Raw genomic sequence first — 26076 nt, 5'->3', positions numbered from 1 at the left:
GTGAAACAAACTGAGCTTGCAACTGAATATAACTATGATTTACAGACTCCCCATCTGATTTACAGATTCAGTCTTTGCTGCTTTCTAACTGTGAACAGAAGCCGCATTTTAAAGCGGAAATAAAAAAAGCATCCAGGTATCCACCTGAACTATACTTAACAGAAAACAAAGAGTTTGTGTGCTTTCCCGGGGCCGGCCATACAAGAAAATGCAGGATGGCAGAAGAGGTACGGCAGGGAGAGTGCCAGCGCTGTGCCGGAAGGGCTGGCAATACCCATACCAGCAGTGTGCACATAAACCCAGGTCAGGCAGGACAGCAGGACGAGGGACAGACTGTCCCACAGCAGTGGCATTACCAGCACACAAACTTCATGTTAAAGGGCAACATGAAAACAGAACAAAATACCAAAACATTGCAGACCACTGCTGCTTCACATGGTAGATGACAAACGCTGTGTTTCCATCAGGTATAGAATCACAGAATCATAGAATCGTTTAGGTTGGAAAAGACCTCTAAGATCATCAAGTCCAACCGTTAACCTAGCACTGCCAAGTCCACCACTAAACCATGTCCCTAAGCACCACATCTATACGTCTTTTAAATACCTCCAGGGATGGGGACTCAACCACTTCCCTGGGCAGCCTGTTCCAATGCTTGACAACCCTTTGGTGAAGAAGTTTTTCCTAATATCCAATCTAAACCTCCCCTGCCGCAACTTGAGGCCATTTTCTCTTGTCCTATTGCTTGTTACTTGGGAGAAGAGACCGACACCCACCTCGCTACAACCTCCTTTCAGGTAGTTGTAGAGAGCGATGAGGTCTCCCCTCAGCCTCCTTTTCTCCAGGCTAAACAGTCCCAGTTCCCTCAGCCGCTCCTCGTAAGACTTGTTCTCCAGACCCTTCACCAGCCTCATTGCCCTTCTCTGGACACGCTCCAGCACCTCAATGTCCTTCTTGTAGTGAGGGGCCCAAAACTGAACACAGTATTCGAGGTGCGGCCTCACCAGGGCCGAGTACAGGGGCACGATCACTTCCCTACTCCTGCTGGCCACACTATTTCTGATACAGGCCAGGATGCTATCGGCCTTCTTGGGCAACTGGGCACACTGCCGGCTCATGTTCAGCCGGCTGTCGACCAACACCCCCAGGTCCTTTTCCACCAGGCAGCTTTCCAGCCACTCTTCCCCCAGCCTGTAGCATTGCATGGGGTTGTTGTGGCCGAAGTACAGGACCCGGCACTAGGCCTTGTTGAATCTCATACAGTTGGCCTGGGCCCATCGATCCAGCCTGTCCAGGTCCCTCTGCAGAGCCTTCCTACCCTCGAGCAGATCAACACTCCCGCCCAACTTGGTGTCGTCTGCAAACTTACTGAGGGTGCACTCGATCCCCTCATCGAGATCATTGATAAAGATATTAAACAAAACTGGCCCCAAAACTGAGCCCTGGGGGAGCACCACTTGTGACCGGCCGCCAACTGGATTTAATTCACCACAACTCTTTCAGCCCAGCCATCCAGCCAGTTTTTTACCCAGCAAAGAGTACGCCCGTCCAAGCCACGAGCAGCCAGTTTCTCCAGGAGAATGCTCTGGGAAATGGTGTCAAAGGCTTTACTAAAGTCCAGGTAGACCACATCCACAGCCTTTCCCTCATCCACTAAGTGGGTCACCTGGTCATAGAAGGAGATCAGGTTGGTCAAGCTTGACCTGCCTTTCATAAACCCATGCTGATTGGGCCTGATTTCCTGGTTGTCCTGTACGTGCCATGTGATGGCACTCAAGATGATCTGCTCCATAGCCTGACCTCGGTGCCAGGGAAGGTTGACAGGCCCGTAGTTCCCTGGATCCTCCTTCTGGCCCTTCTTGTAGATGGGCGTCACATTTGCTAACCTCCAGTCAACTGGGACCTTCTGGGTTAGCCAGGACTGCTGATAAAGGATTGAAAGTGGCTTGGTGAGCACTTCCACCAGCTCCCTCAGTACCCTTGGCTGGATCCCATCCGGCCCCATAGACTTGTGTGTGTCTAAGTGGTGTGGCAGGTCACTAACCATTTCCCCTTGGATTATGGGGCTTCATTCTGCTCCCCATCCCTGTCTTCCAGCTCAGGGGGCTGGGTACCCCGAGAACAACTCATCTTGCTCTTAAAGACTGAGGCAAAGAAGGCATTAAGTACCTCAGCCTTTTTCTCATCCTTTGCCACTATGTTTCCCCTCTGCATCCAGTAAAGGATGGAGATTCTCCTTAGCCCTCCTTTTGTTGCTAATGTTTTTACAGAAACAGTTTTTCTTGTCTTTTATGGCAGTAGCCAAATTAAGTTCTAATTGGGCTTGACCTTTCTACTTCTCTCCCTGCATAACCTCACGACATCCTTGTAGTCCTCCTGAGTTGCCTGCCCCTTCTTCCAAAGGTCAAACTCTTTTTCTCCTGAGTTCCAGCCAAAGCTCTCTGTTCAGCCAGGCTGGTTTTCTTGCCTGCTGGCTCATCTTTCAGCACATGGGAACGGCCTGCTCCTGCGCCTTTAAGACTTCCTTCTTGAAGAACATCCAGCCTTCCTGGACCCCTTTGCCCTTCAGGACTGCCTCCCAAGGGACTCTCTCAACCAGGCTCCTAAACAGGCCAAAGTCTGCCCTCCGGAAGTCCAAGGTGGCAGTTCTGCTGACCCCCCTCCTTACTTCTCCGAGAATCGAAAACTCTATCGTTTTGTGATCGCTATACCCAAGACAGCCTCCAACCGTCACATCACCCACAAGTCCTTCTCTGTTCACAGGCCACAGGTCCAGCGGGGCGCCTTCCCTAGTTGGCTCACTCACCAGCTGTGTCAGGAAGTTGTCTTCCACACACTCCAGGAACCTCCTAGACTGTTTCCTCTCTGCTGTATTGTATTTCCAGCAGACATCTGGTAAGTTGAAGTCCCCCATGAGAACAAGGGCTAGCGATTGAGAGACACAGTAAATGGCTACATGAATGAAGCTGCCCTACAGGACATGACCTGAGTCACACCTTCCCCCTCCTTGGGAAGGTGCCAGCACAGATATCGCTTTTCTTGGGAGCAAGTTTTTGATCCTGGACCAAGGGTTGCAGTGGGTGCTTGCAGAGACTGAATCTGCCCCAAACTGAGCAGCTCTGCCCTTAAAAAAAAAAAAAAAAAAAAAAAATATACACCACACCCCCCACACCCCCCACCCCAAAAAAAAAAATCTTCAGTAACAGTATAAATATGTACTGCTCCTTAAGCTTTTGGTAATAGTGCTGTGCTGAAAAATTTTTAAAGGCATTATCCCTGCAGATATTTGTTACCACCTCTGTTTAACGACTGGTATGCATCAATAAAAAGCTGTACTAAGGAAACCACTGCTGATTTCTCTTTCAGCCTTGCATGACAGCTTTCCAGTGCCTGCTGGCAGCAGGTCAGCTTGTACTTTGAACAGAAAACTCAGTGTTGCATCATCTCTCTCCTCATCATTCTGCAGCACTAAAATAAAACATGCAGAGAGACATGCACATACACATTTTTGATGTCTACATTAAAACATAATAAACATAAAAGCCTACTTATGTCAACATAAGTCTGTTTAATCCTTACAATAACTTACAAATTAGCTTTTGAAGAACTTCAAGACATTCTTGACAAAAGAAAACAGTGTCCTAAATAAAGTTTAAAAGTCCATTAATAACTTGAAACATTTTCTAAGGAGAATCATAGTAAGTTTTTCAGTGAACTGCTGATGAGGAAGAGCTTGTTGAAATACAAGACTGCATCCTCTCCTCAACGGTGTGTCCATTTGTATTTTGGTCCTTGCTTTTTTTTTTTGTAGCATGACTCAAATAATATAAGATTTTCTTTTTTTCCCCCAACGTGAAAATATTTGAGGTCTGAGGAGAGCTCCAAGTCTTAGAAGAACTGGAAGAGAGGGGACAAGAACAGGAACAAATTACAGTTTCGGCAGCATTCAGAACCAGCAGTGAAATGGAAGGGCAAGGCATATTTGCAAGGATAAAACCATCTTATTTCAGCTTTGCTATAATGGAGGAAAAAAAAAAGTAGCTTTTCAAGCAAGAAGAGAGAAGGGAGAGTAAAGAAAAACATGGCTTTAGTAGAGAAACTCTTACTGAGTGAAAAACAGCAAAATGTTGTAGTCCTGGGCTCAACACCGCATGTTTTTAATAAATAAACTTTTAAAGCAGGTTAGCCAAGTAAAACTTTTAGACAAGACTGGACAAGATGGAATCTGCTGTCAGAAAAGAAGGTTTGCATACTTTTCCTCCAGGCACTGTCATTGCTACAGTGCCTATCCATGCACCAAAGGTGGGACCTCTGAGCAGCATTTCAGCGCTTCTCACTGCTCTGTCTCCAAAAAAGCCCTTTGTATTGCAGCAAGTCTGCATATTGGCGCACTGAGAAAGCTGTAACTGTAATCTGTCGAGCTGAACTATTTATGGTTGCAGAGTCAGTATTAAGTGCCTAAGTGGAGAAGAAAATGAGTAGATGGTAAAATCATTACGGTGACTGCTTACACTAGCCGACCGCTCCAGACTGTGTATATGGATCCCAATACCTGGGTGTCCAAGAGCTCAAAATTCAGCACCTGCTTAGGTATTAAAGCACAATGGGCAGAGTTGACTAGAATCACAAAATTCCTCATGCACCCTGAAGAAACACAAAATACTCACTCAGCCATATCAGCCCTATGCCGTGTTCTTCATTTGTCTGTAGGTTTCTGAAGCCAACACACATTAATAAAAGCGAGGAAAATTCTCTTGAAAACAAAGGTTCTATTCATCACTTATGAAAATACTAATTTACTAGCATAAAAATACATTTTAACATGTGGAAAAAACTGGATTGTCTAAGCTTCTCTTTTCTAAGCAGTAACTCTTTATAGGCAGACTTCTGTTTGACCGGGAAATCTATGAAACTCTGCTAAGATATACAGGAAGCATCAACAGCATTGCAACAAATACACAGTGAAGCATTTTTCCAAGTTTCGCTTCAGATTTTGTTTCAGATTCGGGATAAATTCCCTTCCATGAGTTTGCACTGTCCCAATTAGCTGTAGCATGCAAGTCTGGGGTGTCCTAGGAAATGCCCCAAGAAGCTTGGGGATGAGGCAGCACCCCAGTGGAGCTCTGCAATGCAGCAGAGATTGAAAGCACGAGCTCCGTACCCAGAGACAATGTACAGGAAATGCTCGAGTAAATTACTGTCCGGGTGAGCCAAAGGAGGAAAGTTCAGGGGGTATTAACATTTTTCTATCTGATGAAAAACAGACTACAAAAGGTATGAGACACAGATTTGTCACTATATTCAGCTTTCCGCACGTATCCAGCTGCCACGAATGCTAAATGGCACCATTCAAAAAGAAGGCGTCACGCCAGCTGTCATATTCCTGTATACAGAGAGTGAACCAAATGAAGAAAGGAAAAGATATTAGGGTTTCACTTAAGGGGAATGTATTAATTCCATTTTTTCCACAATATGTTAGTTAAAAATCCAAAAGCTAGTTTAACTTACAATATAAAGCCCATTCTTACACTGAAATTCAGTTTTCAAAGTAAGTGTGTTAGACATGCAGATGGCCAGTTGAAATTATGTCCCAGTGATAACTGTGGAGTACTGTGCTTACACATTTGTTACGTTCTGCTCTCAGTTACCTCATTTTAAACAGCAGCATATGGAGACATAAGGTACATATCATAAACATCATTCTTTTTCCTCTGCAGAAAGAGAAATCACGAGTTTACCTATATTACAATCCCATACAGTTTACAGTGACTAGGCTCAGCCCAGATATTTATGCAACATGATTATAGACCTTTTCCATAACTTCTTCCATCATCTTTGTTTTAGTGCCTTTTAAAAGTACTACAAATTTATAAATCAAGCAATATATTTCCTACATATCTTCAAGAGAAGTTCAGGTTACTATTATCCGCATATCTAATTATTCCGACATTTCCTCAGGATCTTGCCTGCCATGCTCCATCCCCTACTTCCAAGGATTAAACAAGTACGTGTCATGTGTGGGAAAACAGCAGCAAACACAACAAGCAAAGAAACTTTCCAGAGTAATACACATTTTTCACTGGCTAAAGTCTTGTCTCCCGCAGATCAGAAGAAACCAGTGAAGCTGGTCCAGGAATTCTTGAAGGACAAAGGAAGCCCAAAGCTTTATTCGTTAAAGGGCTTATTCCATGTAGCACAGCAGTTTGGATTCAGCACACTCATGTTGGACAAATTACAGAAATAAGTGTATGTATTCATCCTGCATCTTTTTCATCTGGATATATTGCAGGCAGAAGAGACCCACCACCCACCACTTTCCATCCACAGCATTCAACCTCATTATTTCATCACTGCACAGGACAGGGCACTGGGCAGCTTGTTCACACCTGCACGTTCAGTAATCAGAGAAAGCAAATTAGCAGTTCAGTTCTCATTTTAAAGCATGGAGGGACCTCGTTCAGCATTTCTGGCAAGTCACAGCCGAGAAACTCATGAGGCCAACGCTCCCGGCCGCCCGCTCCTCCCCACACTGCCGGAGGTGACCCCATGGCATGGCAGGTGATGTGCTGGCTCCTTGCCTGCAGCGCCCCACATCCCAGCATCCAATGAAGTACCAAGCAGGACACTCCTGCACACCTCTGCTGAAAGTCCCCTCCACCCTTTAACACTTTGGGCTCGCAGCAGCTTGCGATGCCTCCTGAAAACTTATAGGAAAATACTTCCCCCAGAGCGCAATCTGTCAGAGGAGAATTCATTTACAACTTGGCTGAACGAGTTTCAGGGCACCGAGGGCTTCCTGTCAGGCAGAAAGAATTATTCAAATCACACTTGATTCCCCCACTGACCCTTTTCTTTTGCTTTGCCTATGCTGCCACCAGAAGCTGGAACCACTGTTAATAACCAGCCACTTTGCCCTACTTATTTTCCTAACGGGGTCAAATTCTACTACACATGCCACGTACTGTTTATTTCTGAAGGTCTCTAGCAAGCCAGCTGCTCTGAGAGTCACTTTCCTCTACTGCATATACACGAAACTGCATACACTATGTCCCAATAAAACAGCTTTCAGACAGTCAGCAACACTTTGTTCACTATGTAATCGATTTAAATACTTGGATTTGATGCACTGTTTTCAGAAACTTGGAGATTTAACATGTTGTCTGTTTAATTACACATGCAATCCAAGTTATAAGAGATCTGCAAAAATTTGTTTCGGGAATTAGGAAAAAACCCCAAACACGAGAAAAATATTTGGTGCAGCTCTGTGCCCTAAAGTCCTGAAATATTTATAATGCTACTTGACCATAGGAGCTAGCACTGCCACCCTCACGCATTCAAAAACCATGAGTCAGGCCCTAGAAATAAAGAGTGTTTTTTAATCTCACGATTTTAATGCCAAGATACACTCTGAGGTTTCGTTGGGTTTTTCAACTTACTTTTCTTGAATCTTCAATGCAACACTGAGGGATTATTTTGATGATTTAAATTGAATCCAGATTTTTATACAAGCACATCAGTGCAAAGGCCTGGGGGTTTAACAGCACCCCCCCACCGCTTCCCTCCCAAAAGTTCACAGTTACTGTGACACTCAAGAATGACACCTGCAAGAGTAACCCTGGGTTCCTCTATAATCTTGACCGGAGCAATCTTCCCCCAGACCCCTCCTTGGAAGGGCTGCTTTAGGAATATCACTCCAGCATGCAGGAATACAGCAAAAGAGGCCAAAGACAGCTATGGATGGTGTTAAGAAACATCCAGCTGGGGTTACTGGTGGGGATCTCAAAGCATTTCATGGGACAATTGGCAAAACAAACTCGTCTCTGTCGTACTGCAGTGTGGCCCCTCTGATGACTTAGATTTTGGCTCCATTTTAATTCAAGCCTTTCAACAGCTCCTCAACCTCTACTCTTCCTCCCAGTGTGAAGAAAAGGGACGGGGATGGCCAAAATGGTATCTTTTGGGTGACTTTTAACCAACGCTTTGCTTTTAGACTGCATTTACTGCTGAACAGAGATCAGCCTGAGGAAGTTGGTACTTTCTTTACAAAGCAGTTTAGCCCTATCACATCGTAGCAGTCTCATGGGCAAGTGAAACCTGAACCCTCCCTGCTCTCCTGAAACAGAACGGCCTGAAGTGGCGGAGGGAGGAGAGCTGCTACCGTTGCCATGAAGCTGGGAGAGCGGCAGGGATCTTTTGGCAGACTCTGAAAGATAGCCCCACACGCAGGGCGGCAAGAAACTGAAATACGTAATTGAGTCTACATGCCCAGGGCGGTCACACGTCTGTCAGAAGACTGAAAGCCAGAAGCCACCTCTAGACCCATCTCACCACCTCCCACGTAACGCCAGCTACAGAATGTTCCCTGAAGAAGCCAGCAGTGCTTTTTGGGCTGGCAACCCAAAGCGTGCGCGTGGTGCTGATGGCACCTACACTCGTTCAGGAGTCCAGTGGCACCCAAGTGCTCTCTGCTGCATAAAAGAGCAGCTTGTTTCTTGATGCTGAAGCATTTCCTGCAACTATACCAATAAAGCAAAAGCTGCCATACGGCCTTGCTTTTCTGATTAAACAGAAACCCAGTGCTGGGCACAGTAAAGCCAGGACATATTACAGTCTGGCAAGGACTGGCATGGTAAGGGAAAATTAGAAGGAAAAGGATGTTTACAGACTTACAATGCTGTACTTAGGCAATTCAAAACAGAGGCAAGATACCCCTATAGATACTTATACCACCTGGTATACAGAGTCCAAAGCTTTCATCATTTGTCATTTGGAGCTTTCTGACAAATATCCTATATATTTGATTTTAATAGTTTTGCGCGGTTTTTGTAGTTTGGGTTGGGTTTGTGGGGTTTTTTTGATACCTAGCTCTTATTAATCCCTTCATTCCTATCCCATCATACACTTTTCTGAACCCTAAACCCTGTTAATGCCACAAATAATAATGGCTTCCGAATCGCATTTCTCTTAAATGATAACTAACAGCAAAAACACCTGGTAGACTTATTTCAGCAGTAAGACAGATGTCCTCAGGCTAAGGAAAGCAAGGGGGGAAAAAAATTGAAGGCAGTGCAAACTGTGTTCTTGCAAAACTACCTTCCTCTTTATGCTAAAAGAAAAACAGGTGACAAATTGAAAGACTCAAAACTTATTTGGCAGAAACTCAAAAAATGGCACTAGAAAACCAATTCTGATTCAATTTGAGTGGTTAGCAATCTGAAATGCTGAAGTGAGGTATTTCCTAACTCATGATGCCCATTGTTATGCACTACGTTTCTCAGAATTGATACTAATATTACATAAATGTCATTGCATCTAAGTCTAAACTATTTGCATGCCACCCCTCTCAAGCGTACGCTTCCCCTGAAGCACAGCAGTTGTGCATTCCACAAAGCTCATCTTTATCCCCTTATTCTGGATAACATTTTTCTTCATAGGGATCCCCTCCTGTGAGGTCTCACCTCCCCCTCCCATATTCAGCCTCCCCTCCCCCAAGTCATACAGGAGTTTCTTTCAAGGGAATGAGTCCATGCTGTAGAATAAAGGCTGACTTGTACTAGGTAATCATCACCAGGGCAAAGCAGGACAGGAGACTCTCTACAAAACCTCGTTTGGTACCCTGGGGATACATTCTTTGCTAAAGAGAGCAACAAAAGTCAGAGAGCAGGAATGGGGTAATTACTGAGCTAACCAAACAGGCGTAGATTAGGATATGCAATAAAACCAAGTACAGAGTTGCGCACATGGCGAGCGAGTGACAGAGGAGGCATTTGGAGTTACCAGAAGCACTTGAGGGGCTCCATCCCGTTGATGAGGTCAGGAAAGAGTTGACATCAATAGCTACAGTGTCCAAAATCGTGTACTTACACCCATCACCATGCCAAAAACGTTCCTTACATTTGCAAGGAGGAAGCAGGGGAAAAAAAAAAAACAAACCAGCAGTTTAGCCTTCTCCAACAGCAGGAGGTTGCAAAGTAAAGTGTCAGCACCAACTGTTTTGCCCTAAATCCTTACTTTGCTGTAATCAGAGTTTCCTGTGAGCAATTTCCAGTTATTTAATCCCACACCATCCAGGACAGAGTTATAAACTGATCGGGGCTGTCAACTGCAACAGCAACAGTTTTCATCAGGTCAGGTATCAAAACAAATTAATGTCATTTGAAGTTTTAATAATCAGCAGTTTCTACGTTTTAAAGTTCAAATGTAGATGTGTCAATGGAAGAAAATACTCTCACAGATGAGCTACTCAACCAGCCAGAGAGTATCATGTTGCTTCTGACATAAGAGGGATGGTGATACTTTTATCCAGAGAGAGATTGCAAGAATTCAAGTCTCCAAGATTTAAGTGCACACCTCAAGCAAACCATCTTTAGGTTTTCACATTGAAAGTGAATTGCATTTCTAGACGTATACACAAAATTTATTCTTTCAGTCAAAAAAACTACTCATCTATATTTTTTTCATAAGCTGAACTATTGACTAAAATAATTGAGAAGAGACAGTTTTACAAAATTACCCAAAAAAGGACCTGCTCTGAGGTACTAATCTCTAGCTTAAGAGTGCTATAATTGCATACTGCAAAGACAGAAAAGGGGATAGAGCATCTCTACCGCATTTCCAGAGCAAGGGGTAGAAAAACACCACCACATCCCTAATACGCAAAGACTCCTCATCCCCAAATGCTACTAAGCCACTTGATTTAACCCTATAGTTTTAGTGACGGACATTGACTGGCTGGTCAAAGGTCCGTTTCTAATGTAGCTCTCAGGATGTCATACAAACATCTCTGCTAGCCAGTTCTCTTATGGCTAACAATCACTGGCTAATGTATCTTTGAGAGAAAGTAGAAAGTTGGCTGAGAAAGGTCAGTTGTCTCCTCCAAGCAAGTCAATGTTTCTTTCCTTCTGGTAACAACAGTCTGAAGACCCAACACTGCAGGGTGCTGAGCAGCAATGCACATCAACACAGGCTGAGCCTTAAGCAAAAGTCATCTTATGGAGACAACTTATATGCCTAAAATTACACTTTGCTCAAGTGTTTTTGCAGTGCCAAGGCTTGGGTTCTTAGCGTTTACAGGACTACACTTGATCTGCACAATAGCGAAATAATTTAATTTACAAATTGAGTATGCTCTCATAGGAGATTCATGTGAGCCCTTGCTACAATTACTTTTGCTTATAGCCAGTTGCCAGAATATGACAGCTGGAAAGTGGAGAGAATAGACTGTATCCATCGCTGACAAAAGCTGTATCGGTGGCAGTTTTCACAGCTTAGTACACTGACAGACATGTCCTAGCAAGTCTGGCTTCGGCACTTCTAGACTGTACTGTCCTCAGGTATCTGCCCCCACTATTATGCCAGCAGCCCCAGCTCCTGCGGCCAAGCCCACTGGGCTGAGTGAGCCTCTGCTGCACCGGTCCCACCTACTATCCCTGCTTAGGGCACTGATGAAGGAAGAGTTTCATCCATGGAGTTGGCTTTGAGCTCTGACATGGAGATGCAAGCACAGGGTTTCTTCTGTCAACCTTCTTTGGCCAGCGATTACCACTGACAGAGAGGTGGGAACCAGTTCACATACAAGAAAAGTGCTAGGTATTACATGAGCTTATTCCCATTTTAGTGAACTGCCAATGTTTTGGGTATTTTTCCACCCCTCACACCTCTGTGCATTAAGAAAAAATTTAGAGGACAGGAACTCAGGCTGCCAGATAGGATGCAATGCTGCCTGCTCTCCAACCACGACTGCTTCCTTTGCGAGGTTGATCACGTCCCCTGATCCCTATCTACATTACATTTGATCAAGCCATGAATCTAGACAATCAGTCCCTCACAAAGAACTAGTACACTGTCCCCTGAGGGTTGACTGTACTCTACTTGTCAGAATACATATTTTGGGGGATGCCTTTTCATTCCTGAATAATTGCTAACAAGCCACCTTAGGCACTAGGCAGAGAACACTCTTATTTGGTCTGGACTCAAAACACTGCGATTTGACGAGGAGCTGCAGAAAGCCAACAGGAAACAAGAGAATTTACTCTACCAAAATGTCTTTGATTTTTAAAGCTTTACAAGCCTTCCATTTCCCTATTGGTCTAATAAAAGCAAGCCCAACCCAACTTCCACAACCTCTCTGGCTTGTAAACCTCCATTGTTTTTTTGTTTGCTTTTCTTTTTCTTTTTTTTTTTCCCCCCTCCTTTTAAAGGCATTAGGTAAAGAAAAATAGAACAGCACAGAAGGAATTGCTTAGATACATGAGCAAGTTGGAGACAAGCAATCCCATTAGTCTACTTCTCCATGTCTTTCAAAATGCCAAGCTAAGTCTAGAACTGCAAAGAGAAGAGGTAGAAATCACTGACAAGGGAGCCTCACCCTCTCCCCCAAAAAAACCAACAATTTTGGCCTCTTACTTCTCAGGAAAGAAAGAAAAAATTTTCACTTACTAGCTGCACTGGACTCAGAACTACGCCTGGCTTGTCATGTATAAGATGTACATTAGAAAGAAAAAGCTTTAATAGCAGATGTACTATGAACTTTGAGATTAAGCTGCTCTGTCGGGCAGAGGGAGCGTTTGCACAGCAAAGCTGCTTTTTTTTTTTTTTTTTTTTTTTTTTTTTTAAGTGTTCTGAACAAAAAATGTTCTATAGCTAGAGTTTCCACCAAGGTGCTATAATCTTTTTTAATAACAAAAATACATCTTTATTTACATCTGCATTTTTCACATTTACAGCATTTTGCCTTTGCTCTACAGAATTCCTTTTTAAAAATCAAAAATGCTATTACTACCAATACAACATCGCACTTAACGGAGACACTTTGATCATTTTCTCCCCAGTTTAATAAGTTTGGGGTGTAAGAATATCTAAAGATGATCCAATTATGTTCATAAACACAAAAGCTTAACAAGGAGTTTTACTCTCCTGAAATTGATACAGTCAATATTCATCCAGGCTTAGCATCTACAGCACTTTTCGAGCCTTCAGAAGAACTATGAAATAATTAACACGAAATAAATGTTTCTGTTGCCTTCCCATGGTAAGTACTTCACATTGTTCGATCACTTGTTAGGGAAAGAACTAGATACTGCATTAGGTCATCCCTTAATATAGACCAGGGCAAGCCAAACTTCTTTCATATCCAGTTAACAGGCAAACCATTTGACCTTTCCAAGAGGACTACTAAAGACCTGGCAAGATCCACTTTTTTTTGCCTATGGGACTTCACACAAGGCATTACATTTTACTACAGGGCTTTGTTACAGGCACAGCTGACAGCAATTGCTAGAGTTCATACTTTCTAATACTTTCAACTATGAGATAGCATTTTCTCTTGCTTTTACTTTTGCTAAGCTTAACTGCGTAAGCTGAAGTTTCTAATGCAAGACTAACTCAGAATGAGATAGAAACTATAATAATAATAATAATAATCCATAATAGAAAAATATTATGGATTATTCTACTGGAAAATTTCTGGCCTACGTTTAAAGAAAAAACACCAATCTCTTAAGGAATGCATAGCATCTTCCTATTTTGAGTGGGGACTCAGCACTTGATACATCTTCAAGCATGATAGGGAATATAGGCAGAACAGTCACCCAGGCGTCACAGAATTATTAATTTCACTCCAAGTTTTCTGGATTGTAACACACTGAAAACTACTGTTTTCCCTGTTAAGTAAAAATAAAGGACTGACAGCAGAAGTCTTTGTGCTCTGTGTCTGCTGACTATACTTTACACCAAAATTACTGAGTATATTCCATTGGTACAGCACTTATTCATCTGCTTTCAGGGGAATGCACCACAATATGGTCTTCAATTTATAACACGCTATTTTGTCCTCCTCCTACCTCTCTACTTGGGTCAGCATACACAAGAGACTATGTGGTGGAAACTGCACTGGTGTCTCAAAGTGACAAAAGATGAAAAGCTACTGTGTGTGGGACACCATCCCATTAACTGACAGTGTTGAAAGGGGAGTGATGAATGAAGCAGAGAAATGGAAAGAGAGGGTGGGAATACCCCTGTGCAGTGTTACACAAGTCATTTAAATCAGACTTTTTACAGCCTGTCCAGTAAGGGTGGCCTTCATTCCCCAACTTGAAACCTTAGGTCTGTTCTGCAGAAGTGTTTAGTGACCACAGGCATATACAGCTGGCTGATGCTTGAGTAGCAGTCAGTCAGAGTAGCACTTGCCCCTCCTCACAGCTGTACCAAACCTAACAGCATCCACATTTTGTTTCCCTCTTCCTCTGTTGCCTCTTCCTACTTTTCTCTGAACTTCATTTCCATAGGTATCTAGTTTTAAGCAAGTCATTAGAGAGGCTGCTCTTACAGCACAAACATAGCACAAGCTGCTAATGCTTTCTTTTTTTCCCTCCTCTTAAGAACATGAGACTGAATTGCTACAGCACAGCATTACCAGCATGACCATGCTCCTGAAGAAAACCCTTGAAGAACAGTTCCTGGAAGCGAACGTAATTACAAACCTGATCTACCAGCAAACTTGTCTGAGAAGACCATCATAGCCCTAATCTAGACTGGTATAGCCCACAGTCACCACTGACGTACTTAGAGCAGTAGCTTGTCTGCATTTAAACCAGGCCAGCGGAGTTAGTGACACTCAACCTTTTACCCATCAGCTTTGTCTTCAGCATCATACATCAGAGCAGCAGGACAGTATAAACTCCTTAACACAAGCAAGGCTTTAAATCAACGTGGTAACTGAAGCTACTTGCACCTCAAAGGACTCTGTGCTCAAAGTTCATAGCCTTTTTCTTCCACCCGTGTCAACTCTTCTAAGAAAAGATAGTACCTCTCTCCGCAAATTCAGCTTGAGGACCTCTTTTAGTAAGGGAACCTGAACAGATACTTTTGTCATTTTTTCCCTACGTTTACTTCTCTGAAGACTTGAGTCATTCAAAGACTCATGTAATACCGGCCTTAGCAGTGGCCTCCTTTCCTTCTGTCTCTATTCTTGTATCAACCACCTATGGAAGCAAGCGTACTTCTATTTCTAATATTTGTTCAAACAAACCTCAGCCTCAATTTTTTTTTCTTTTTGACCACTGGCAGGAGGAATATCACCTTTCCCATATTTCCCCTGCTTTAGGCACACATGAGAGTTTTCTCTCACACTTTCCCTTATATTGATAACATGAAATCTATTCTTAAAAAGTCAAAACAAATGAAAAAAAAAAGCCAACAATGTTATCTCCTGGCTCCATACCAAAGCCAAACAAACAAACCTTTCAACACCACATCTCTTCTCACAATGCCTTCTGATAGCCATCGGCCAATGAATAATGAGAAAAACAGTTAAACTAAAAATAGCATCTCCAAATTGTGGGGAAGTCGACAGAAGTTGTCAGGCCTCCAGGGCCAGATACTCGCAAAGAAAACATGCCTATTTTTTCTGCAGTTACTATTCAATAAATGGTCCTGCTTTTTGGCCTCTGGAAGGACTGCCAATTTTGCATCTGCTCTGAGCATCTAATCAGAGTTTATTTTTTCCACTACATCTGTCTTTGAGAAGCAGACACTGCAAATACTTTAGTTTTTCCATCATGAAATATTTAGCTTGTACTCCTCATACTGTAACTAAACTGTCACTTATAAGGGGGAAGAGCGTTACCAGCATTTTTTAATGTAAAAAGAATATGTTCACACGTCAAATCAGATATACCTCAGCTACAAGCTCTTTGGTTCCTTTTTCCCCCAGTACAGCCAGCTTCACTTCTGGGGGAATGACATCAGTAGAGGAACTATTTTAAAATAAGTTAGATTCCTGCTTGGTCCGAGGAGGTTGTCTGACAAATAAGGTCATGAACAGACGAGATGCAGATACTTTTCTTCCGCCTCTTCTCCCCCACGCCCTCCCTTCTTCCCAACCCCACTCCAGTGATGGTCTGCCTTGCTTTAAATTGCATAGCAGAATAGACAAAGGAAGGAAAACAAATGGTATAGGGAAACATAGCCCTTTTCCCAATTTTCCGCACAAAGAGGTTAAACAGCGGTGGGAAGAGGGGCAATTGGGAAGTTACGTCTGTACCAACTGATCTCTCTTTCCATCTTCAAGTTAAACTGAGGAGCTCTCTAAAGGAGGATGTTGCTTGCAGGCAACTACGCAAACTCTGAAGCACTAACCAGCACTCTTCGGACTTTCAGAAAACTTGCTCATATTAAACCACTTGTGCAGCTGGGACTTTTATAATTGTCCATATTCCACTCGGTTCCCAAAGAGAAACCTCTGCTCCTTCAGGACTCGGTGTGGAGAGGATACAGACTTTGGCACTGGTAGCTCATTTGTCATTCTCAGTATTTTTTTTCAGTAAGCCACATCTTGTAAACAGAATTAAGCAGAACAGAATAATACTTCTTGCTTTATGTCTTGGCTAATCCCATCCATTTCATAAGCACTGATAGCTCCTGTAAAATGCAGCATTTATTACCCTAGGAGCAGGATCAGCAGGTGAGTGCTGTGACCTCTGCTGGTATCTCGGACCCTGTGCCAGGAGGTTGCAGTAGTAGAATACATCTTCAGTTGTATTATGTGCAATCACAACTCGGTAGCAAATCAAACCAGCACAGCAATGCCAGCAGCTGCCAGTTAGGGCTTAGTTAGTAGCTCTCAGTAGCTTCCAGGATGAAGCATAAAGTTACCGACACAATTATCACTGGCCAGGCGAGCAGTTGTTCTAGCGTTTCTCTCCTATTTCACATGCCTGCTTGAAAGACCATTTCCCCAATCCCCCACTGCAATAACTTATTTTATACATACACAAAACTTGATTTTACTGGGAATGACACATACAGCTTAATAAAATAATTCACGCAAACACAAGGGCAAGAGGCTCAGCCAGACTCCAATCAATCAAAGCTGACATGCTCTAGGTCCATTCAAAGCATCATTTTCCTTTATTCTCGTCTCATTAATATTACTTTCACAGATGTTAATGACTTTAAAATAACTTGGTTCCAAATAGTAAGAAGGCCAAACCTCTGCATAAGCAAACACTGCGCAAAACCAATCATACATGCTCCATCCACGTGGACAACTTGCTGGGTAACCATGTATGTACCTGGGCAGGAAGGAAAGAAAGTGGGAGAGCAGAGGAGACAACTCCTCTGATAATGACCTCCCAATACCAGCATGAAGAATGTCAGTATGCTCATGTGAGATGAATATTGAGCAGCTGATGTGCTGCACGCGCATTATCTACTTCATCCCAAGATGGGCTGCTCTCCCACCTGCTCCCTGGGTGTACTGCTTGCTGAGAGATTGATTATCATGAGTCTTCCATCAACCATAAGCTTGCAACAACAACACAGAAAAACATACTTGAAACAGATGAAATAATGAAACTGAAAAACTGCAAAAAGAAGGGGCTATTTCTAAGGGGGGGATGGGGGGTGGGGGTCATTTTTTTGTTTTGTTTTTTTTTAAGTGACCAGTGAAGCAGGAAGAAGCTGGGGTGGGGGAACCCACACTGAAAGAAGTTGCAGTAGAAAAACAGAGCTGTCAATCAGGTCAACCATTTAAAGAAGACCGCATTCCACTTAATTCTTACAGGAGGAGAAAGACAAATAGCAAAACATCTTCTGAAGGAAGATGGCTAGAGTTGCCACCGGGATTGAACATAAAAGTAACTTTTAAATACAAGAAAACATCCTATGTATCTGCATTAGGTGGGAGGGTATGTATTGCACATAGGCTACATTACTGTTCAAACTATAGTTTCACTTCAGTATTTCCTTGTTTCTAGTGGTAAATAGTGCCATAAAACAGAGACAAGCACTGTTTATAGACTGCACCACAAAATTTTGATAGGCTACAAACATTTCAAGCATACATTTACAACAAATATCTAAACCTCTCACAGGTCATCACAACATAATGAATAAATCATCAGTACCAAACATTATTTATTTCAGCCTGCAGAGGACAGCAGTTTTGACTGCTACAGTCACGCTTACTGAGTTTATTCTGGTTACGTTAATTAAGCATTGGGAACTAACCAACTCCCAAAAAAGTAAAGCAAATATAATGTCAATTCAAACTCTAAAGAGATGTGTATTGTTTTAAAACCTCCTGTGTTGCACATAAACAACATAGACCATGTTGTAGATATCATTAACCCCAAATTCTGTAAATGTAATACTTAGCATGCCCAAGAGCCACTCCAGAAATCCTACCGAGCAGTGTGTTTGGATTACTTTATCTCCAAAACTGCATTTCTTTATTCTAATTCAGCAGAAGAAACACAGTCTTGCGCAAACAAATCTAGAAGGCAAAGCTCTATTGAGTATAGACCAATGTTATTCCCAAACTGGACATATCCCTAGCATCAGTAGGATTTATCCGAGACCACAGATCTACATGGATATCAGCAACAGCAGATCCCTTATTATTGGCAATCATGATTAAAAACAAAGTAATTCAGCTGCAATTATTTTGGTCCGATAGTCTTTTTTGACCCAGTTGGTGTTTAGCAGAACATCCTGCAACTTGGAAATAAATTTTGTTTGGAAATAATTAAGAAACGAGGAGGACCCATGATGTAATTCTTGCTGTGTAGCCAACACTCAAAGTGTTGGGACAATGCCTCCCAAATCTGCCAGGTGGAGATGGAGATGCCTGTTAAGTAGCTGCCTTTTCAGTGGTCTGTGTTGATTCAGAAGTAATCAATTAATTCATATGAAGACAATCGCATTATGGCAAACGTCATTTCACGTGACTACATATATTACAGATAGATGGATAGACATCAAGCTTTTTCTTCCATAGGGAGATAGCCTGAATCTTAGTCATTTCCTACAATAGCTACTTTACAGCTACCAGAACATAATTAGCCTCACATCTCAGTAATTTGTTCTTATCTGCTCTAGCTTTTCATTTTTTCAGTTTTGCATCACAACATAGGTCTTGAAGGAATAAGGAGAACAGTTGCTTCTTTAATTAATGTAAAATGCTGTGAGGAAAAAGTAAGAACAGCAACTCAGAATAATCTAAGGTTGCACACCTCGGCTCCAGTAATTTCTACCTTCTTCACTGCAGGCTAACTGGTCACAGTTTGCAATCTCTTGTTATACAAGTACCGCTACAGAATAAACTACCTGGAAGCCCTACAGTACAGTTACATGTGGTGGCCTGAGCCACTTTAACACTTGGCTGTTAATAAAAGCTGTAGATCCACCACCTCAGCCCACCCTTTATTCCTGGTCGAAAGGGAAAGATCAAATTGTTTTACTTTCAGAGCAGCTTCCTTCCCACTGACCCCTCTTTCGTGAGAGCCATACCCCCCACCACACTCCCATCACCGCTCCCACCCCACATCAGCTTCCCGGCATTGAATTCCTGACCTGTGTAATGGCATTCTGCAGGGCTCAGACAGGTGCCTTTGCAAGGTAAGGAGGAGGACTGCAAAAAGCTACCCCGCTGAAGTCCAGCCAGACACAAGTATACGTAACAAGTACTGCATGCATTTTTGTTGTACTGATTTATGCCACTAACTATAAGGCTATATCCCCAACATCACATATATTACTTACCATGAAATGTGTACAGCTGTATAAGTATACGTAGCAACTTTAAAGCACTAAGAGAGCAGTATTAAGTGACTGACATAACCCTGCAATAACTGTTGCTATTGGTTATGACATTGCAACTAGTCTGCAATATACTAGCTTATGAAAAATCAAATGTTACTGCTACCCCTGCATTAATGTTAACCTGTTACACCTTAGCTGACATTAAGAATTTCAGCTGAAGAACACAAACCAGGCTCGTTTTACCTTACAGAGACAACAAGGAATAAGCCCATTTAAACTGCATTCTGTACAAAGCTGAATGACTTAGAAAAACTTGCTCCAAGGAACCATATGAGATCTTAATTTGTTCAGATCATTAGTAAAAAGAGATTAGCTTTTCAGATAAACAGCTTTAGAAACCAGTGTATTTTCTGCGCTTCATAAACTGTACTTTATTTGAACTTAATTTCAAGGAGTTTAAAGTAAAGCAGGAAATTAGCCCTCAGCAGTGCAGCTAGATTCATCCTCAGCATCTAGAGGACAAATTAAAAACAAACCCAAAAAAGTCCTCCTTGCCAAAGAACATAATTCTGCTGTCTCATTACTGTTTTGCTAAAATAATTTAATTAGCAGTCTTCAGATACAGGAAGGCATTTATGCTTCATCAGGAAAAGAAGGGCTGGGGGGGGTGAATGGTACATGCTGTTCTAGCATACCAGGAACACGGCATTGAATTCTTCCAGCTACCGGGCCAAAGCTGGATTGGCATACCACAGCTAAGCACTTTTTTGATCCAAAGGAAAAAGAAAAAAAAAGCACCAGGCAGTCTAATATTTGCATACTCTTAACAGCAAATAAGAAGAAACAGTTCAGTTGAGGAGCAGTGCCGAGGTATAACAGGTGAATTGGATACCGTGCTTCCCCCTCCCATGCGCAAATTAAAGTCCTAAAACCACCCCGGTCCCCATCTTTCATGTTGTTCTGGTGGGTGCTGACATCTGTCGTTAGGGAATCCCATAACTGAGGCTTTTACATGTAGCTATTTAGGCCAATTCCCCTAGGCTACTCCGTGCGACAGCGTATTTGATTCCTGCAATAAAGTAGTAGTCTAGGCTAATTTCAACATACGTTTCCTCTTTAGAAACTTTTAGATGGAAGCCTGCTTACAGCGGGACTGCACTCTAGATCTCCAGGACAGCAGAGGCCCCTACAAAAAAGTACTACCCTTTCCTAAAACTAGTTGTTTACTATGGTTTACTGCCTACAGCGCTTAATTGTTCATCAGTACCATGCACAAGTACCCTGTGCAAATCCTTGCCATGAGAGCACTTCTACCGTCAAATCAGAAGAGCGCTATCCGCATCCCCAGTTCAAATTTCTCATTAGTGTAGGAGTAACCAGCTACTGAACAAGAAACTAAATTACAGTTTAGCTTGAAAATCCCCAGAATTTGGGAATAAACTGCTTCTTAACCCCTTTTTGGCTCAGATATCAGCTGTATTCATCTGTACACAGGCATTTCTACAGCTCTCGGGTCCATTTTAGCCATATAAAAATAACTTTGCAGAGCCAAACTGTATTTAACTTCACCAGCATAATCCACAGGTGGATAGGATAAGCCAAATCTAAATGAACTGGCAGAGTTTGAACTGCTAGTTGAGATTAGCTAAAAATATTGCCATGATGCATAAACCCAAATAGAAACCTGCCCCATCTCCCAGGGCAGTATCAATTCTGCAGTCCCAACAGGTGTAAAAAATAATTCATCTTTGTCACTAAACTATACGAATATGCAGGAGGGGGAGGAGAGCTGTCGACAAAGAAGGGGCCATTTGTACATAAATGCTTCCACGCTGCAAATCAAATTTAAAGGTGCCAGGGTACAGGGCCATCAAAAGCCAGTTTCTTCACCCAGAGATTTCCAGCGATCCTATGAATTCAATGCTGCAAGTTTGTCCCTGTATTTTATATGTGAAGTGCTTCAGCCATCTGAGGAAGGCTTTGAAACACGGCCCACGTTGAAAGACAAGCCTTCCCTGAAAACGTGGTTTTAAAGCAGGAAACTAGTTAGATAGTGCCTGGGTACAAAGATCACATTTGTTTTGACTTAGTTCCTTAAATCCTTTGAATACCAGTTCAGAGCACATACTCTATAAAATGCTCGTGAGAAACTGGCACGTTCCCTCAAGCACATATTGATGAACCGCTATTTACAACTACTGTCATTTAAGTACCTTTTTATTGTAAATAGTGGGATTTGCAAGAACAAACACCAGAAGATCCTCAAGCTGCTAAGAGCTGCTGAATAAACACGGGTAACATGAGTGATTTCCCCCTACCCCCCCACCCATCTGAACTGCACAGGCTCAGCCCTGCGTAGAAAATTGCTTGTTTCCTGCCAGGCTCCAAGCCCTGCATCTCTGTTTTCTGGGTGGGAGCAGGGAGGGGAATTCAAGGGTGGTTTCTTTGGTTTGTTGCATAAATAAATGCAGATAAAACAACCATTTCAAATGAACACATCCTTCCTAAAACAATTTTGTTGGAGCCTTCAGACAATAAAGAAGATTTATTTTCTCAGCTTCCCCCCCGCTCCCAAGAGCCCTCCATGCCACAGGGCAAGTTGAGCCCCAGCAACTGTAATTAATGGCTTTGCATACTTAGTCTGAAGGCTGCAGATCAGCCACAGCATAACAGATACCCACATGCAGGCAAAGAGGCAAATGCACTTACCCGAGAGATAGACAGAGGCATGTTGAAATCTTTGCCCCCTTGAAGTCTGAAACCCCAAGGAGCCGGGCCGACCAAAGACACGCTGTAGTTGCTCATGATGTTTAGCATTCAAGGATCAAATCCAAAGAACTGATGCCTGCAGAAGAGGATTAGAGTTTTAATTTAAAGACGATAAAAACAAAAGGCACTGTCTACCCTTTTGAAAGCCTTCTTTCTTTGTGTTCCCCTCCACAGTATAAAAACAGCCAAAAACCCCACACCATGTCTGTCATTACTTGTGTTTTTATTCCTCACATGTTGTTTTCCTCCATAGCTTAGGAAGAAACATAACTAGGGAACTGGTAACACGGACTTGGGACTTTGAGAACTTCTGGTGCTGTTTGACAACTACTTCTACTAACAAAATACTGTGTGGGGGGAAAAAACCCACCGCACATTAAAGCTCATCTTAAAAAAGTCAATGTTGACACAAGCATTAATTGATAGTATCCCTTAAATCTAAATATGGAAGACATTAGCACTACTAGCACATTCATTTCTAACAAAATGAATATCATATGCTGCCCTGTCATCAGCTCACAGCTTGTTTCTAAACACATTATGTCTTGACAGTTTCAAAACGATGTCAAAACATCACAACTTTGAAGTTAATCGGGAGAAAATAAAATCCCCATGGCTTTTTTATTTTTACAGCATAGCTTCATATTGGTAGAACTATGCTACAGACAAAACAGATATTAAAACCAACCCTCAAATGAAAGTTGTGAACTAAAGCAAAATACCCACGGACACAACTTAAGGCTGAGGCAGCAAAACCAAAGCAAAACCCAAGCATCTCCCTCCCCTCCCCACAAACGTGGGCAACAAATTACCTTTAAAAGGCAACCGAGGCACTTTATTGCCGTTCAGCGTCAAAGATAAGGGCTTCAGTTTCACCTCAGATAAGTAACGTTACAATGACATCTTAGGTAGTGGATCCCGTCTATTTTTGTATGGTTGAAGCCAGGCAGGAGCACACCAGGGCGGGCTGGTGTAAGACTACACCGGGGCACAGCCAGATTCCATACTCGTACAGGGACATTTAAGGTGGACCTTCAGTCAAGCAGAAGCAAGCGGGCTGCAAACCCCACCGAGCTCTGCAAAGCCCGGTTTTCCCTGTTCATACACTGCAGGGGGAGTGTTATTTTTTTTTGAGGCGGTGGATTTTTGCAAACACAGCCCAGCCTTGCAGACCTTCAGAGCGGGGCTGTCACACAGCCCCCGCGGGTGCAGGGAAGGACATTTAATATCACTCCCTGAGAAAGCCATCAGTAACGCACGTTTCTGGGTTCACCTCCCAGAGCCACAGAGATCTGCTGCTCAGACCTGTTTCTAAATCAAACGGCAACCTTTATTCACACTGACGGCCACTCAGGTAACCAGAACAGGGCTGCTGGCATTGGAAAGAACAAGATATATATTAGGAAGCAGAATTCGGAGCTGGTAACAGAGGTGCCTGGGTACCTGGGCAGTTCCTGACATGCCCTGCCTGTTGGCATCCAGCAAAGGGGCAGCTCTGACCCCAGGCGCTGACTCAACCCACCCTTAAAAGTCTCAACAAGCACCAGCGTACAGAGGGGGAAGCACACACCGCTGAGCTTTCATGTGGCTGAAGAAGAAAAAAAAAGAAATAAAAAGCCTCCAGCAAGTTTGGGCTAGGACTCTTAGGGGACTCACCACTAAAGCAAGAACTACAACTCATTTAATTGCTCTGTGCGCTGAATTCCTTATAAAAAGTGGATTTTAATTAGCCACAGATTTCTTCCCGTATAAAAATACAAATTCTTGTCATTCCCTCTAAATGAAATCCACCGCAGCGACAGGTCACTATAAATTAAGAGACTGCAGAAAAGCAAACCACAGCTAGTGACCAGCACACATGCAGTAGGCTTTACCCATCAGTTAAAACTGAAGAACTGTGTAGTGCTTTTTTTTTTTTTAAACTGAGTAACAGCTAGTTACAATAACAGACCTAGGAAAAGATTAAGTTATATTAGCAAAGGATACTGTTCTTTTTCATTTGTAGCAACTACAAATAGGAGGGAAGAGACTGCACGCTGAAATGCCATGCATCACTCATCTTTCCTTTCTCACCCCCTCGATTCTGCCGTGTCTGCATCTCTAGGCTTACAGATACACCAGGAAGGAATAGCAGACACAGGAGGTCTCTTCAAAGTTTAATTTAACAAATTTCTTAAAATATGCTAGAGCAACGCCTAAGAGAAAGTATTGCAACCCACCAACCCCGCTTCACGTGGGGAACATTGCACAAACAAACCAGCTAAGGGTGAAATTGTGCAACTTTCATTTAGATAATCAAACGCTTGGTGGATCTACTTCTGGAAGGGGGAATTTCAAAACCCAGGCAGAAACGCTCGCCTTCACCACTGCCACCGGGGCACAGAGCCCCAGGAGCCCGGGGGTGGCTAGCGGGGCCCTCCTACCCCCCGGGAAGGGTGGTTGTGCCTGGGGAGCGCTGCGCCAGCACAGGCCGCCGTACCCCCCAGCACGCCCTTTGCCCAGCTCCCCCACCAAAACGCTCTAAGCGCCCCGGGATGAGGAGCCCCACGGCTACCACAGGCTGGGGGACCAGACAGCCCCACAGAGCGCTGGGTCTCGGTCCGAGGCGCCCCCACAGCCCCAGATCCAGGCCCAAGGAGCCCCACAGGCACCCCGCCGTGCAGCCCCACGGGTGCCACAAAGCCTGGGGACCAAGGCACCCCAGAGCCCCGTGCCCGAGCAGCCCCACAGGCACCCCAGCACGCCCGGCCCAGGGCAAGGAGCCCCACAGCCGCGGGACAAGGCACCCCACGGGCGCTCCGAGGCGCTGCCCCCGGGGCCGGGCACTGCCCGCCCCGCTCCCCGCGGCCGCCCCCGCGACACCCGGGCACCGCCGACAGCCCCGGCCCGGCGCTCCCCAGCCCACGACAAACCGCACGCCCCGCTTAAAAAAAAGATAACTTAAAAAAATAAATTAAGCACCGTGAAGCTTTAAAAACCCCGTCCAACCTGCTGACTTTTTGTCTCGTCTCTCCCCCCCGCCCCCGCCCCCGCCGCGGCCGGGCCACCACTCACCCCGGCGGCGCGGCGCAGTGCAGGGCGCGGAGAGGCGAGGACACCCGCGGCGCGTCTGGGAGGCGGCGGCCCCGTCCCCCCGGTCTTGTTTTCACTTCCGTCTCCCGCCGCTCCTCCCCCGGCCCTGCCCGGCCCGGTCCAACCCGGCAGCGGCGGGACGGGGCGGCGGCGCGGAGCAGGGGCTGGAAAGACTCAAAAGCACCGTTCCCGGGCGGTCCCAATTTACTATTCTTTTTAACAGAGGAATGCACGCTGTTCTCCCCTTTGCTTTACACACAAATAATGACGGCGCACCTGTGAAGCGCAAGGGCGAGCGGGGAAGGGGGTGCCGGGTCTCCGTGTGCCGCTGCTCCTCCAGTCTCCGGCCTGAGGGAAGGGGCTGCTGTGCTGGGGGGGGGGGGGGGGGGGAGGGGAGCAAAGGGGGCCCGGCCCCCAAAGTGCCCCCCAGGCAGCCCCCACTGTATCAAATGTACAATCTCTTCAATACAGCCCCACATACGCTGCTACGGCTGCAGGGGCAGCCTGCAGCAGAGCAGGAGACCTTACAAAAAGAGTTTGGTTTATTTAACGTGGAGTAACACGAGGACTGACAGGGATATACTCGCCTCTTGAAATACATGAAAGTAGGGAACGGCAGCGAGGCAGAAGAGGTGTTCAAGCTAAAAGACAATGCTTGCACAAGAACAAATGGCTGTAAAGTGGCCATGAATA

At 44.1% G+C, this 26076-nt stretch overlaps 1 protein-coding gene across 7 annotated transcripts in view; it reads right to left on the bottom strand.

The window, feature by feature from the left end:
• PDLIM5 (PDZ and LIM domain 5) overlaps positions 1-25432 on the bottom strand; it is a 135349-nt gene extending 109917 nt beyond the window's left edge. For 6 of the 7 annotated variants that reach the window (XM_076336779.1, XM_076336773.1, XM_076336775.1 and 3 more), the window contains exons 1-2: positions 25366-25432; positions 22252-22387 (exon numbers count right to left, since the gene is read on the bottom strand). In XM_076336779.1, the coding sequence (XP_076192894.1) occupies positions 22252-22359 (108 nt within the window). In that variant the 5' untranslated portion in view covers positions 22360-22387; positions 25366-25432. Of the gene's footprint in view, positions 1-22251; positions 22388-23123; positions 23252-25365 lie in introns of those variants that run through there. The other variant, XM_076336774.1, reaches the window with a different exon arrangement.
• Between the last annotated feature and the right edge of the window lie 644 nt (positions 25433-26076).

This window comes from Aptenodytes patagonicus, chromosome 4 (assembly GCF_965638725.1).
Source record: "Aptenodytes patagonicus chromosome 4, bAptPat1.pri.cur, whole genome shotgun sequence".
Classification (NCBI taxonomy): domain Eukaryota; kingdom Metazoa; phylum Chordata; class Aves; order Sphenisciformes; family Spheniscidae; genus Aptenodytes; species Aptenodytes patagonicus.
The sequence above is the reverse complement of the archived record's forward strand: the minus strand, read 5'-3'. Positions and strand labels throughout refer to the sequence as shown.